Below are 16733 nucleotides of genomic sequence, written 5' to 3'. Positions count from 1 at the left end.
TTTAAAAACTATCCCCTTCTTTAACTCCTTATTCTCCACCTCCTTCCTTATTTTTCTTTTACTTCTTATCACTACCTGAATATCTATTTGTGCTTATCATCTGTATACCCCAGCCCCAGGATGTAGATTCCATGAGGGTGCGCTTCTAGCTTGTTGACCACTGAATCCTCAGCTCCTGGAACAATGCCATCCACAGAGCAGGTGCTCAACAAACTTTTGTTGATGAGTGAATACATGAGGAAAGAGGGAAGGAGGAAGCTTGAGAGTTTTGGGGAATAAATGAAAAAGCAAGCTGTTTGTATTTAACATTTGCTATTTGAAAAATTATCCACATTATAAAAACCCCACATTGATTAAGAGTGATGGGCCAAAGGCAGAAAAAAGAGGAGTGTTTAGAATCCCAGGACACAGAGATGGGTGCCCTTTGACACAGGGTTGGGGCATCCCCCCTGCTGCTCACATGGGGACTCATGACAGCGACCTTCCAATGAGTAGCACTTACCCTCGAGGACGGAGGTCATGATACTGACCACACTCATTGCCCTTTGGATTCGGAAGGGTTCATTCAAGTATTCTGCTGATAAGAAAGTCTTCTTCTGTCCTGCTTCAGATGCCTGCTGGGACACAAGCAGAGTCAGGGCACTCCCCAGACTTGACTTGATGGTTTTTCAGTGGCAAAGAGAGCTCACTCGGCCTCTATTGGCCAGTCTCTTGTAGCTGTGAGCTGCCCAGTGAAGCTGTGACCCTCAGCAGCCACACTCAGAGAAACTGGGCTGCTGCTTGAACTTGGGGTAAGAACTCAAGCATGACGAGCAGGACACAGAGCTGGGGTGCAGCCTGAGCCAAGGTCTGCAGCTAACAGAGTGGTCTGGGCTCACCTGAGGCTCTGCAAACTCCTGCCCTGGGACAGGGACCTGGCACCAGGGTGGGGAAGGGCTTCTACCAAAGGGAGAGGAGCAGCGGGCCAGGCAGTCATATAAGATGTCCTCTGGGCTGTGCATATGACATTTACACAGAATATGCATGGTATGTATACTACTCCACGATAGACTTCCTGGACCTCCCTTCTCATAGGCCTATTTCCCTCCCCACATATAACCCAGGTTCTAATTCCACACAGTCTCTTTCTTTCTGAGGGACATTTGTGAGTGTCCACTATCCAGTTTTCAATTGTCTGACATGATCCTTTTGACGCTTCCCTCTTTGGGCCTTCAATCAGAAGTTCTGTCTGGGTCCTATGCCAGCCCCGAACTCTAGTCACATCCACTGGATGTGGGGAGTCCAAAGCCCACAGCAGCTGATTGAGCACCGCACAAACCATTTAGAACCCCAATTCAGCAAGCATTTATTGAGCACCGACCATGGCTGAAGCTGATAGGTATACAGTATGTGCTTAATACATATAAAGAAAGTTTCCAATCATGAGGGCTCAACCAAAGATGCTAGCAGATGCTGTAGTTATTTGTTAGACTCATGTATATAAATACAGGCACTTTCTGATTCCATTGAACCCTTTAGCTATTTAGAAGCCTTTTACAAGGGGAGACACGGAGGCATGAAGAATTTAAGGGACTTGCTAAAGGTGACTCAGTTAGTAAATGACAGAGTTGTGATTGAAACCCAGGTTTGTGTGACACAGAAGGGCTTAAGACTTAATCCTGCACAAGCCAAATAATTTACCAAAAAATGTATCCAAGTTGGAATATCTAGGAAAGTAGTAATCTAGGGATCAATAATAAGGTTTCTTGAATGAGGCATTTTCTAGAAGGTTAAGCACCCCTGAGGAGGCCCTGCAGACAGGCTTTGACTTCAGGACTCTGTGCTGGGGTTTCCTGTTGGTCCTTAGAGACCTACTCTCTCTTCTCTGCCCAGTCCTGTGTACACACTGCATCACCCTAACCCTCTGGTTCTGGTTGGGTTTGACCAATGGGAGGCACAGATAGGAGATCAGAGGCTGGAAGGGAAGAGGACCCCTGGATCTACCATCTGGCTTCCCCCTGCTGGGCTGTGGCTGGGCCCTGGCTGTAATTCTCTACCTGAGATGGCAAGTTCTGTGAAGCCGCCTCCACACAAAGCGGTAGCTCTTGTCGGGTCCTGATTCTGGTCCTTTCCCTTGTCCCTCCACCCTAGACACATACAGCTTCCCACAGTGCCGGTCTCGAGGGGCCTCATTGTCCCTTCTTAGCTCCCAGAGCCCCGCCCACTCCTGTAAGTATTCCTCTAAACTCTTGCCCGTTGGAGTGGTTCCTTCATCTATTTCTTGCTGGCATCCCATCAGAGATGCAGCTGAGGTAACTCTGTAAGACTTATCCAAGTCAGAGGAGGCATCCAGTGGTCTTCTCACAAGTCCATTTGCAAACTGCTCTGTGTCCGAGGCTAGCCAGTGAGGGCAACCAAGAAACACTAGCAGCATCATTACTGCAACTGGATGGAGAACTCACATTCTGTCACGGCTCCCAATCCAATGAGGAGTCCCTGTCTTGGCATTACACTCTGTGATTATTCTATTGAGAGTGCTGACCATTCAGTCACTTTGCTATAAGTTGCCTACTTTGCTTCTGCTCAGGTCTGTCCAGGGCACCTGCTAGGATTTCTCTGGGTCCCATTAGCCAAGCCCAGGGTAATTTGCACAGAGCCCCAGGGAGGAGGAGAATCTTCCAGTTTTCTCTTACTTATCCAGAGAGCAAGCAGGCCTATCTCTAAAGCAGTGGTAGCAAGTGGGGACAGAGAAACACTGCAGAAAATATGGGATCAACTGGAAAATAATCTGTATCCCTTTACAGAGTACACCAGAAAACCTGTCTGAACTCAGGTAAACCCAACCTCTCTGGGTCTCACTTGCCCAGTCAGTAAAATGGGGGTGAATGGGAGGCATTGGGCAGAATGAGGTCTAAAGGACCCTTTCATGGGTGACACTCAGAATGTCTTGGCCCAAGGCCTCTAACTGGAGAGCAGCCCCAAAGAACACTCGCCAACTCACCGAGCCTTCTGTGACTCCAGGTCCATGTTCACCAGTGGGCATTGTGGGGTGTCCATCCTCTCCATGCCCTGATCCAGGGTTGGTGGGTTGAGGCAGCGGGCTCTTAGGGAGAGGGCCTGGTTGGTTGGTACTCCCACCCAACAGCAGGGAGCCCCGATGGCTGTCGTGGTCTCCAAGAAAGACTCCATCATCTGTGACCCCATCAGGGAATGAGCCGTCTCGGATAGGGGCCCGGAAATGGAACACACTGCCATGGCTAGCCCGGCGTCTCCCGGAGGTGAGGCCTAGGAAAGACTGGGCATTGCCCCAGAGGAGCAGGAAAGGAAGAGGCTGGAAGCTTGCCCTGCAGGGCAATCTGGAGCCCAGCACTTGGCTCTGCTCACTCTCATTTCCCTGCCCTTATTTTCATGACCATATAGCAGCAAATGAAGGGTACAGATCTAACGGGTATTCTAGGTAAACATGGGGGGAGAACAGGGAAAAATATTCTTGACACAACCTGGGAAAAAGCCAAGAGAGATGACAGATTACAGGGTGATTAAGATTAGCAAATAGGTCCTCATGGCCAAGGACATGTTAGAGGACAACCTTGTGGTTCAATCAGATGTGTCAACTGTTTGCCAGCCTTTGGCTATCAGGCTACTCCACGTGCAAGTTGTGACCTGAGGAGACTCTGTTATGTGAACTAGTTCTGGAACATGCTTGGTAAATGGTTGTTGAATGACCCAGTGCACTTTATGGCCTGAAAATTAGGTTCTACAATTCATTAGATTCAGCCTACATGTGCGGCAAAGGAGAAGACAAGAGCTTTGCAATGCAATAAGCTTCCAGGATCCCTTGAGGCAAACTTTGAATAGTCGACAATGGAGAGATTGAAGGGAGAGTTACAGCCTAATTTCCTGGAAGAATAATGACATTCTTCCAAACCAATAAACATTTCCCATCAAAATCTGCCTCTGAGGGAATTGTGTGACCTACAGTTGCCAGAAAAAAGGAACTAATTCATAGGCCCAGAGCTCCTGGAGAGTTAGGATGCTGGGTGAGCTCGTTCCCATGGCCACCGTGGGAACCTGACCATAACAAGTTACCAATTATGTCCATAAGTCATATAAGTTATTTATAAAATCTAAACACTGATTTCCTACCACACTCTGATCATACTGCTGAAAAGTTTCCCCTTCCTTACTCCTGTGGACAAAAAAGGGGACATATACTAAACCTGACAACCTCAGGGGTGGCCTTCATGGAAGGCCTTACAAACTCAAGAGACCTAATGTAATGACATAGGATGGTCTGAAATGAAAACTTCCTAACAAAAGGTGAGTCGTGGCAGGCAGTCATGTCCTAGGCCAGTATTTTCATTGAAAAAGGTCAATTTTACCGTAACTGAGCCTATCTATCATCCTTTTGCATTGATGATAATTTGCCTTTGGAATGTCAGGGTAATTCCCCTTTTCCAGACTCCTCAGGACACAATCTCCCACCAGTATATGAGACTACAGAACCCCTTATCGATATCTTGTTCTCCCTCCCACATACCATCTCTATGTGCTGTAAATGTTAACTACCCTTTATCCACCAATGTAAAAGAAGTATGTGTGTGTCTCTTCATTTTACTCTCTATCCAATTTCTGAAACTTTCCCATGTTTGCTTTCTCCCGCCTCCCTAATCTCTCACCCGTGGATTTTATGTAACCCCTTTACATCATCCCCTTTGATACTGATGTATAAAATAAGTGTTAAAACTGACATTTTCAGGAGCATTTCCTCAATCCGTTGGGACTTTTGCTTTCCAGCAATTGTCATTAATTTGGCTCAAACAAACTCATAAAAATTTTCTACAGTCCTGGCCTGCGTGGCTCAGTTGGTTGGGTATTGTCCCGGGTACTGAGGGGTTGCTGGTTCAGTTCCCTGTCGGGGAACATGCCTGGATTGCAGGCTCAATCCCTAGTGGGGGTCGTGCAGGAGGCAGCTGGTTTTACTCTCACATCAATGTTTCTCTTTTTCCCTCTCCCATCCTCTCTCTGTAAATATCAATTTAAAAAATCTTTAAAAATTATTTACAGCTTTGGACATTTTTTATATCAAGAATTCCTTTTATTTACTAAACTAATAAAATTGAGACATCTTGTCCATTAGTATTCTCCTTACTTATCCCTTTATCTCACAAAAGTTTCAGCAACCATCATTGAAATCCTGATATTGTAAACAGAGTACTCTTTGCCTAGGATATATGTCCAAGGAACATGGGACTCATAAAAATCCACAAATCCTTCTCACTTTTGAAGCAAAGTAGCAGAGTCAGTAAATTCTTATTAAAGATTGGACAACCACATTATTTGCACTTGGGCACTAAGCAAACCAATAAAGAAATGAGGAAGAACAATTTTGGTCCCATATTTGCCTCCTTAGCCAACAATTAATATTTCAAAATTAACCTATTGTGGGCAATTACTTCTCTCTCTCTCTCTCTCTCTCTCTCTCTGTTTTGTTAATCCTTACCTGAGTATATTTTTTCCATTGACTATTTTAAAGAGAGTGGAGGGGAAGAGGGGGTTGGAGAGAGAGAAATATCAATGTGAGAGAGACATATCAATTGGTTGCCTCCTGCATGCACCCAACTAGAGCCAGGAATTGAGGCTGCAACTGACTTAAGTGCCCTTGACCGGGAATCAAGCTCCAGACCCTTTGGTTCCTGGGCTGACGCTCTAATCACTGACTAAAACAGGCCAGTGTAGCAATGACTTCCGATTTTAAGTATTAGACTTGTCATAACATGCGTCATCCAAGCAGACAAACCAGTTTCCTGTGGGTTCCTTGAGACCTTGACTGTGTCTTTCCTAGGCACCTCCAAACATTCTCTCACTTCTGATGGTAAGAAAATGGCTTTATATAAAAACTGCCGAGGGTCTATTTACCACATGAATATACCCGGGAAAAGAGGAAGGGGGTGCCTTCTTGAATGGCCTCCAATTAATCAGGTAGCATTAAAGAATTACCCAAATGGCATCTTCCTGTCTTTGCTTGTACATGTTCTTCTTTGTGCCTAGAAAATATGCCTCCAAAACCCTCCCAGTCCTCAGTTGCTGGAGGACCCCCTACTCACTGTTTACTATTCATTTTAATTAGTCTCTCTTCCATTGAAGCCTTTCTTGATACAGCCCAATCCTGTAAGAGTTGTGTTTCCTTTTCTATTTTCCAAACACCATTTACTTGTCCCTGATAGAGTATTTAACATATATCTGTTTTTATGTCTGCCACCTCCATCCAAGTGGAAGTCCTTGGGAAACAGACCATGTTTTAGTAATCTCTTTATACCAAGCACCTAGTATTGTTGCATGAACAAGACATAGTTCCTCTTTTTTCCCTTTGAAGGTGAGCATAGCTGGAAAGACAACCACATACACCAAACAATTATGGGAAATCCAGGTGCTGAGTTACGGGGAGAATTAAAGCCCAATTCAGAATATCACTGACATTTCCTTGAAGCTGCAATTCATCCTGATTGTCAAATCCCTGGTCAAATCCCCTTTGAAACTTCTTCTGAACTGTGCCCTGTGCATGGCAGGTGTTCCTCAAGAGGCAGAGCAAGGAAGGGAAGGACACAAACTCTGATAAATGCTAAAGTGTGGGTGTCTCTGAGGCCAGTGTGCAGGTGAGTGTGTCTGTGTGCTTATATGCACACACAAGTTTGGGGGTTGTACAGATGGTATTCCAAAGAGTAAAATATCCTTCAGATGAGCACAGGAAAAGATTGAGAAGGAAGTAAGAGTCAGAAGGCCCCCAAATAGCCATTTTTATCCCCTTTCCCATACAATAGTACTAGAGTGGGTACTATTGTACCACAAAGGGGTTATTATCTCTCAGGCCTGTGGAAAGGGCATATGTGGGCTACACAGGACTTTGAAGGGAGAAGAAGGTGGTGGGAGGAAACTTGGTGAGTACTGTGAATCTTAGAGTGGAAGGTAGAGGCTTGCTGTGGGGCAGAATTGCTACAGGATCTGCAGTGAGGTACTCAAGTTATTCCTAGACTGGACACTGTCACAGAGATGGGTGCTGGATCTTCTGTGCCAACAATAGGTAGGCATTTGAGCTGCAGGGGCTGAGGCATGAGGTCAGAAAAAAAAGCTTGCAAATGATTTCAGCACCACGGACAAGAACCTCTCTCCAGGTTACAGAATTGTAGATGGAGAGTGTTATCAGAAGGAAGCTGACTCAGGATGACCACAGGTCCACAGACACCTCAAAGTTATCATGTCCAATATGGGTTCACCACTTCCCAACACACTTAGCTTCTTCCTCCAGTGCTCCTGACTTAGAATCACCACCCACCTAATTGCCCAAGCCTGAAACCTGGGAGTCATTTTGAACTCCTCTACTTTTTCCACATTCCACAGTCCCAGTCTTGTTGATTCCATCCCTACCCATTAAAGTCTTCATAATCCACCTTCTTTTCCCATCCATAATGACCCTGCCCTAGTATAGGTCACAGTTTTGGGGTCTGGATTATTAAAACAGCCTCCCAATGTCTGTGCCTCCAGCTATCTCCCTGTTACAAACCTACTGTTTACAACAGCTGCCAAGGTGGGTACTCTTTAGAGCACAAACATGAGCCCCTTACCATCCTACGTTGGTTGTAAGGCTCAGATTGTGGTGATTTATTGTCATCTGTGGAGCCATCTGACACCTTTGGCTTCATTCTGTGCCTTTTTTCATTGGCTCTTTTGGAGGCTAAAGGTGATCCACTGTGGGAGTGGAGAGAGGCGGTGTCAATCCCCATTGCTGCCAGCACCTGAGGAGAGAGAACAGCAGCTGCAGCCAACAGTATCTGTTTGAGCTTAGCATACATGTGTCCCCCACACATGGGGTGTCACAGGGGTGAATGCATCTGAAACAGAGGAAGTCAGGATGAGGACTTGGGTGGTGGTGGGATTGAGACATGGCAGGAAGAGTGACCTCTGGGTCACCTTCCTCATTCACACTGTGGAGGAGACCCTGTTGGTGACCTGTCCAGATCCCTTTTACCTGGTCAGGACACTCATCTCCAGCTGAGTGCTGGAGTGTTTGCTGCTAATGGCTCACAGCTGGAGCGTTCTGCAGAAAGTTTCCCTTGACTGTACATCTGGCTGGGGCAGGTGTGAGGGTATAAGAGGCCAGCCCTCTTGCTTCAAGTTAGTAGGACTAACTCTGTGATACAAACATGCCCCAGAGTTCCCATAGGATCAGGCCAAATGTAGTCTCTAGCTGAGGCTACTTTCTCATTTAATTCTTCCCCTAGCCTATCCTGCTTCCTTCACTCTCCTTCTTCTGAGGGTACCCCTCAATAAATCACTTACCTAACTTCTTCACTTGGGTTCTTCTTCTTCTTTTTTACGAAAACCTGATGTAAGATAGTCCCTGAGGTAAGATGAATCTTCCTAAAGTTCCTGAGAATAAGAGCCTTAATCTAAGGGATTGGTCCAAACCTCTGCCCAAGATTGTACAGCCTGCAACAGACTTCACAAAGCTTCCACCCCTCACAGACCTCATGCTCCTTCCGGAGCATCTCGAGGGCCTCCTGGAACTTCTTCTCCTTGGCTTCAATTTCATCCATGGTTGCTTTGTTCTGCTCCTCATATGCCATGGTGACGACAGCCAAAATCAAGTTGACCAGGTAGAAAGATACCAGGAAGATGACAAGCACGAAAAAGACCATATAGATTTTCCCAGAAGCCCTCAAGGTCTGCAGATTCAAGAGAAAGAAGAGAGACATGTGCCCAGAGTAGATGGGCCCCTGACATTGTCAGGTTCCTCCAGGAAAAATATAGCCATGTTGAAGCTCACCCATTCGCCTTCAACCAAGTCTGTGTGGGGACATGCAGTGCAATACCTGCTGGTAGAGGCGTTCCCAGGAATCCTGTGTCATGAGGCGGAACAGTGAGAGGAAAGCCCAAGCGAAGGAATCAAAGCTGGTGTAGTTAAAATCTGGGTTGTCAGATGTTTTCATGCAGAAATAACCTTTAGGGCAGTGGCTGCAGCAAGAGCAGAGAAGGTCATCAATTGCACAGGACCCTGTTTATTGGGGGCAAGGCAGCCTGGCACTGTGGGAAGATTGGAATTCAAGGCCTGAACCTCCTCTTATGAGCCACATGACCTTGGACACTTAGTCTCTTTAGGTCGCAGTTTCTCTTGCCCATTAAATGGGGGTGACAATATTCTCACTTCAGAGTTTCATGCAGAAGGGAGTGGCCCAGAGAAGGTCAGCAGACTGCTCAGACATGACCCTATAAGGTGACGAGCTCTTTGCAAGTCACACCAGGGGTGGGAGAGCTGGTATGAATAACACAGACTTAACACCTGAGCCTGTTGGCATTACCTGCAGAATTGTCCATTAAAGGAGGATTCACATTAGCCAAGTTCACTGACCAATTATATATAACAATGAAAACATTTTCCACCTAATGAGCACCTTCTCTCTCTCTCTCTCTCTTTCTCTCTCCTAGATGCTTTAAAATGCTATGATTCAATTGTCCCTATATTCTTTTTACAGATGTGGAAGTTGAGGTTCAGAGAGAAGTCAGTCTCTAAAACCACACAGATGTTAATGTATTTATTTAAAATGAGAACTATAACTGTCAAGTAGCTTATGAAGACTGACCTATGAAGGAAGGTCAAATTGAAGATGATTTCTTGGTGAGCATTGGGGTGGGGGTGCTGGACTCCTCTCTGTCTTAATAAGAGGGTAAGTTGATGTCGAGAAATATCTCTAAGCTCAGGGCATATGAGGTTCTGTCATCCACCTTCGTGGGATGGCCTTGTCAAGGAAACAGTAATGCCACATCTGCATTCTGGATTCTACTACTCTAGGATTCCCTCACCAACACCAGCCTCTGGGGCTCTCCTTATTTCAGACGTCCATGTGAACACTCAAGCCCGAGATCCATACAGCTGATTAGAGCCCCAACAACTTGATTATAATCAATCCCAATTCTATCTCCAACCTTGGTTCCCAGACATTGTAGGCCCACCTTTATAGTCAGCCTCTTGGTTTGCTCCCCCAAGGAGCTAGTGAACTCATCACCTGTATGTTTGCTAGTGAACTCTGAGGGCAGTCTAACTGCTCTGAGAATGACACGAGATCATGGTACAAAGTCCCTTGCATGATGCCTTCAGCATAGTAACGATGATATATAAAATGCAAATTAAAATTCCTGCTGCTTTTAACCTGATGCTACCAGAAGGATGTATGTGAAAGGATGCTGAAAACCATCAAGTATTCCCTAGTATGTGTTTTCCACCTTAACACCCCAGGCTTTTCCGCCACAGGGCCACTGGTCAGTGTGGGCCTCTGCTCAGGGCTCTGCGTCTCTGAAGGCCAGCATAGGACCCAGGTCTGTGGTCACGACATGCCCTTCAGGGTTTACTCTGCCCATTGTCCTGAGCTGGCCTCTACTTGCCATCCCAGCTCATCCTTCACTACCTGTCCAGGGCCTGCCCAACAGGAGGTCTGGCTTCTATTGGAGCATGAGGGGGTACCCATGGATGGACTCCAGTGCATGGGCTACTCTGGAGCCATTGCCATGAGAAATGCCATTATCAGACAGGAAAGAGACATTGATGGGGCCCTATTTTAAATTTAAGTCAAAGGCAAATGAAAGCTGACATCGGAATAATTCTCTCCCTGAGCCAAAGAACCAAATGCCAAGTGCTTTGTAAAGAAAGAGGCCAAGAAGCCTATGTTGATCAAATTCTCCTGTTTGCATCCACCCCTCAGCTCTATCTGAGATTGTTTTCCTGGTGAGCTGATTAAGGCAGCGCTCCATATAGTACCACTAGCTCCACTTGGGCAACATGGGGCTGTCACCTACTCAGGGAATAGGGTCGTGTGGGCTTTGATCTTCCAGGCCCCCAGCCATGGAGGTGGGAGAAGTGAGCCCTTCTGATCTGTTTCCTGAACTCTTTCTGCTCACATCTGTTCTAGTGGTCAAAGAAGCAGGCAAACCTGGCGGGGGGGGGGCTACCTCTTTTCTTTGTCTCACATTCTGTTCTGCCACCTGGAATGGCCTCCATTCAAACTCTTATTCACCCAGCCTGCTCTTCAACTCTCACCTCAACTACCACCTCCAGGAAACCTTCCCTGACCTCCGCTCCTGCCTCATACCATCACCTCCCGGTGCTGCCACAGTCCCCGGAACCTCTAGCGCAGCACTGGGTCTCCACAGTGTAGCATCCAGAGCTCACAAACTGGCCGCTTGCAGGCTGCGTTTGGCTTGCAGAAATATTTGTTTGGGTCCATAATATATAGACATTTTATGGAATTGGTAGCCAATGCTAATAGTTGGGAGGTTTCACATAAAAATCGTAATGTCCTATTTCTCTTTTAACAGTTGGAAGAGTTGGAAGTAGTGGACCCTCATGGCAACCAAAGGCTGCACTGAGCAGTGGCTGCCCCCTTTAGATGGAGCATGAACTGTCATTGCCATGGGTCCCACCCAGCCCGCTCCTCTCTTTTGTTGTTATGTGTCTGGCCTCCGTAAGATTTGAAATGACGAAGTCTGATGCATGTGCTTCTTTCTCTGTTATGTGAGGATAATGAAACCCAGGTGATAATTAAATGTGGAGCATTTGATACAAAACATACTTAATAATATATGAGTTCCCTCCCAGGATAGATTGCTTATTTAAAAAATGGCCACTACTGCCCTAACCGGTTTAGAGCATTGGCCTGTGGACTGAAGGGTCCCAGGTTCGATTCCGGTCAAGGGCATGTACCTTGGTTGTGTGCACATCCCCAGTAGGAGGTGTGCAGGAGGCAGCTGATCGATGTTTCTCTCTCATCGATGTTTCTAACTCTCTGTCCCTCTCCCTTCTTCTCTGTAAAAAATCAATAAAATATATTTTTAAAAATGGCCACGATTATTCTCCTCCCTGTGTCCACACTCCTTTGCAATATGATGTTGCAGCTCCTTCTATCAAAAGGTGGAGTCTGTTTCTCTACTGCTTGGATCTGGACTGACCTTTGACTTGCTTTGACCAATAGAATGCAGTAGAAGTTACATTGTGCCAGTTCTAAGCCTCAAGAGACCATTTACACTTTCACTCTTTCTCTCAGAACCCTGACTCTGCCATGAGAATAAGCTCAGGCTAGCCTTCGGGGGATGAGAGACCACATGGAGCAGAGACCAGCCACTCCAGCTGAGGCCATCTTAGACCAGCTGGTCTCCAGCTAATCTGCCCCTGAATATGCATGAGTGAACCCAGTCAATGCCAGAAGAACACCACACTGATCGCAGTACAACATGCTAATGTGTAGAATCCTGAGCTAAATAAATGGCTGGTATTTTAAGTCACAAAATCTTGGGGTTGTTTGTTACACAGCAGAAGCTAACTTGTACACTCTCTCCCATAGCCCTGGGATGGCAGAAGCCATGACTTACTCATTTCCTCATTTTCTTTAGGACCTGCAACCCAGTCTCTGCCCAGAAAATGCTCATGATGCCCGACTGGCATGGCTCAATGGTTGAGCGCAGACCTATGAACCAGGAGGTCATGGTTCGATTCCTGGTCAGTGCACATGCCTGGGTAGCAGGCTCAATCCCCCGTGAGGGGCAGGCAGGAGGCAGCCAATCAGTGATTCTCTCTCATCACTGATGTTTCTATCTCTCTCTCCCTCTCCCTTCCTCTCTGAAATCAATAAAAAATATATTTGAAAAAAAAGAGAAAAAGAAAATGCTGATGACAAGGAGGGGAAAGGATTGTTGGGCGTTGGAGCTATGTCACGGGTTGGACACTCACCCTGCATCAGATCCGTTGCCGCACAATAAGCGATCAGAAGTGCCTGGCTTATTGATGTAGAAGTCTGCAAAAGAAAGGGAGACGTGGAAGCTTTGCAGATGGTTCTGAACCCTTCAACTCAAGCCTGGGGGGTGAGGGCAGCACCTGTTAAGTCTTCCGCCCCAGTGAGGTGAGTTTCCTCGGCTATGTGCTCTCAGAGGACATGCAGGACACTTGGAAGGAAAAAGTCCCATCTGGGAAGAGAAAAGCTGAGCAGCGACTTCAGCTTCAAGCCTCTCCCAGCAGAGGCAGCATGACTGGCCCCTGGCTTTATACCTCGTTTCCTTGTAAAAGGGACGTTTGGTAACAGAAATAGGAAATCCAAAAGTAAAATGTAACTCTGGGAAAGCATTTGAGCAGAAAAGAGGAATCAAGATACATGTCTATAGAGGTATGCAGGGGTTTCACACCCCTGGCCCACCAGACCTTCGTCCTTATGGCAGAAATTCCACTCGAGTTTTTCATACGAGGAGTAATTGGCTGTATCGTTGAGAGCTGTGCAATTCTTGACACATTTGTTCTTGAGGTTGCCCTTGAAGAGCTGCAGGCCCACCAGGGCAAAGACACCCAGACAGAAGACGGTGAGGATGGTCACATCCGCCAGCTTCTTCACTGAGTGGATCAGGGCCCCAACGATGACCTTCAGCCCTATGGGAAGATGACAGCAATACTCCCACATGGATAAGGTACCACACACAGCACACCCACGTGCCTGGCACGCCTGCATCTTAGCCATCTTACCCTCTCACTACATACAGGTATGAGGCGTTTTACAAACGCTATGGCAGTTCCAACCCTAGTTCTTCATACGAACTTAGTAAAGATTATTGCTCCATTGTAAAGATGAGGCAACTGATACCAGGCAATGCATTTCTTATCATCTTAAGGCTAACACATTCCTGACAATAGCAATTCAATTTTAAAGAGAATTGTTGAGCCCTAGCCGGTTTGGCTCAGTGGATAGAGCATTGGCCTGTGGACTGAAGGGTCCCGGGTTAGATTCCGGTCATGGGCTTGTGCCTTGGTTACAGACTCCTCCCTAGCCCAGGCCCTGGTCGGGGCTCATGCAGGAGGCAACCAATCAATGTGTTTCTCTCACATCAATATTTCTCTCCGTTTTTCCCTCTCTCTTCCACTCTCCCTAAAAGTCAATGGAAAAATATCCTCAGGTGAGGATTAAAAATAAATAAATAAATAAAATAAAGTATGTTTCTAAGATATTTATTTAAAAAAAAAAAGAATTGTTGAGTGCCTGCTATGTCCCAGGCATTGTGCTAATCATGATAATCATGAGGCACTAACTTCATTCCAGTCACTTGGCATCTGTATTTCTGCACTCACCTCAGTATCCTGGGAGAAGCTTGAGGCTGGGGACACATGAACGCTGTGTGTGTGTGTGTGTGTGTGTGTGTGTGTGTGTGTGTGTGAGAGAGAGAGAGAGAGAGAGAGAGAGAGAGAGAGAGAGAGAGGGAGAGAGATGAGCGGGGAGAGGTTCAAGGAGATAGAATGAGACAGAAAAGAGATACATAGACACAAAAATACAGAGACAATAGAGCAAGACCATGAGAGACGCTGGAAACAGAGAGAACCTGAGAGGGGCTATGTCAGAGCCAAGCCCAGTTGGCAGCAAAAATGAGGCCCCCACTCGTTTAAGGACGGATGGTTTGCTGCTCTGCAAAGGAAACCACCTTCTCTGGGAGAGCAGTTTCAAGGGCAGCAGAATGACCTCTGACCAGGAAAGCCTTGTTATGTTGGTCAACAGATAACTCGATGAGCACTAACTACACTGCCTGTGTCTGTCCCTGGGCTGGGAGCTGGCATGTGGTGGAGTTGTGCGACAATTGAGGGGAATTCCATAGCATTAGCCAGCAGGGGCACCCATAGTAGTAGCCTCTAACCAGGGGTGGGCAAACTTTTTGACTCGAGGGCCACCATGGGTTCTTAAACTGGACCGGAGGGCCGGAACAAAAGCATGGATGGAGTGTTTGTGTGAACTAATATAAATTCAAAGTAAAGGAGCGGAGGGGAGAGCAAGAGAACCGGATAGAACAGCCGGATCCGGCCCACGGGCCGTAGTTTGCCCACAGCTGGACTAGACGGAGGCTTGCCTGACCTCCACAACAAGAATAGAAAACGAGGACTTGACCTTCTTCTTGTCACTTATTGATGGCGAGACCGTGCGATGCCGTGGACAGAGCACTGGCCGAGAAATCAAGACACTGGGTTTCCAGGTCACACTTTGCCTCTTACCAGTGATGAGGACTTACAATTGTGTTTTCTACTCTCTGGGCCTCAGTTTCTTCTTATTGTAAGTGGGGACAAGAGTCCATGCCATGGAGCTTTAAAAATCATAAGGCTACTAATGAGAGAGAAAGAGAGAGAGAGAGAGAGAGAGAGAGAGAGAGAGAGAGAGAGAGAGAGAGAGAGAGAGAGGTGCAAGGAGGTATTTTATTGATTTCAAAAAGGAAGGGAGAGGGATAGAATAATGATAAAGGAGAATCATTGATTGGCTGCTTTCTGCATTCACCCTACTGGGGATGGAGCCACCAACCTGAACATGTGCCCTGACCAGGAATCGAACCATGACCTCCTGGTTCATAGGTCAATGCTCCACCACTGAGCCACGCCGGCTGGACCCAGCTCTGGAACGTTATAGGGCTCTGGAGAAAGTCAAAGGGGACACTAGGCTGTGCACACCAGCACGTGCTCCGTGAGTCAATGTGCTGGTTAAAGCCGCTCACCTGGAATCACAGAGACTGTTTTTAAAGCTCTAAGAACTCTGAACGTCCGCAGGCCTGAGATCCCCTGGAGATCTGTCATTGTGCTAACGTACCTATGGGACCAGAAGTCAGTCAGCATCTCTGCAAGGAGAGGGCCCTGGGAATGCATGCAGCATAGATAAGGATGCCTGGGGGTGACGGGAGCTTAGGAAGGACCCAGAACAGACAGAGAGTCTAATAGCACCTCCACCTATAGACCAACACGAACATGGATTGAATTGTCATAATGCCTTTCCAAATGGTCCCTTTGAGAAGATGTGCTGAGGGCTAAGGGGGGTCCCTTGTGCTACACGTATGGATGGGTATTCAACACATGGGCTTGGCCAACCAGCCTTCGCAGACACGGGTTGCTCAGGGAAAGATATTCTTGTCAGGTAACTGGCCTGCCAATCTACTTTGACAGGCTGGTTCCCAGCTCAGATTTGAGGTCCCTGAGGATATGGGACTAACCCTGGAAAGTAACCCCGAAAGCCACAGTCTGTGGCAACAAACCCCCAGGCCATGCAGTTTCAAATGTGGAAGCTAGATAGAGATAAGGAAAGACCCCAGAGTGTGAACCTGGGCACACCCACAGCCCACCCCCCCATCACACACACACACACACACACACACTCGCATGCACGCACACCAAATCAGGGTGGAGAAATACTCACGCCAGGGTGATGACGCTAAAATCCAGCCAGTTCCAAGGATCTCGCAGGTAGGTGAACTCATTGAGACAAAATCCTCCTGCCACTATCTTTATCAAGGCTTCAAAGGTATAGATGACAGTGAAGACATACCTGGAGGGAGGGTGGAAAGAGCTCAGGGGGAGAGCTGCTGAGGTGGTTCCAAAGGAAAACCTGCGGAGATCCTCCCCGAGGTGGGGACGGGGAAGAAGAGAGGACGCAGACAGAGGAACTCAGAGGAATGGGTCTATGTGTGTGGTTAAGACGATTGGCAGTATTTGCTGCTCAGATGGTAGATGGAGCGGGGGCGGGGGGGGGCGGGGGGCAATGGACGCCCCAAGTTTCCAGGTTCCCAGAGGCTCCCTGCCCTGAGGGAAGCCGGAGGCTCCTCTTCTAACTGTGGATGGCTGAAGAGGTGGAAGAGGGCCTAACCCTGCGGTATTTCTCCCCCCAAACTTCTCCACTCTGTCTTTTCTTCTCACGCCATGCCCA

General features: G+C 47.2%; 1 protein-coding gene across 1 annotated transcript in view; it reads right to left on the bottom strand.

Annotated features, from left to right (window-relative positions):
• SCN10A (sodium voltage-gated channel alpha subunit 10) overlaps positions 1-16733 on the bottom strand; it is a gene marked incomplete at both ends in the record, with an annotated part of 82117 nt that overhangs the window by 46579 nt on the left and 18805 nt on the right. Inside the window, 10 exon segments of the mRNA XM_080675543.1 lie at positions 503-614; positions 2981-3274; positions 7602-7772; positions 8505-8702; positions 8850-8991; positions 12755-12818; positions 13246-13249; positions 13251-13441; positions 15535-15626; positions 16227-16355. Coding sequence (XP_080531669.1) covers positions 503-614; positions 2981-3274; positions 7602-7772; positions 8505-8702; positions 8850-8991; positions 12755-12818; positions 13246-13249; positions 13251-13441; positions 15535-15626; positions 16227-16355 — 1397 coding nt within the window.

This window comes from Plecotus auritus (genome assembly GCF_963455305.1).
Source record: "Plecotus auritus genome assembly, chromosome: 6".
Lineage (NCBI taxonomy): Eukaryota > Metazoa > Chordata > Mammalia > Chiroptera > Vespertilionidae > Plecotus > Plecotus auritus.
The sequence above is the reverse complement of the archived record's forward strand: the minus strand, read 5'-3'. Positions and strand labels throughout refer to the sequence as shown.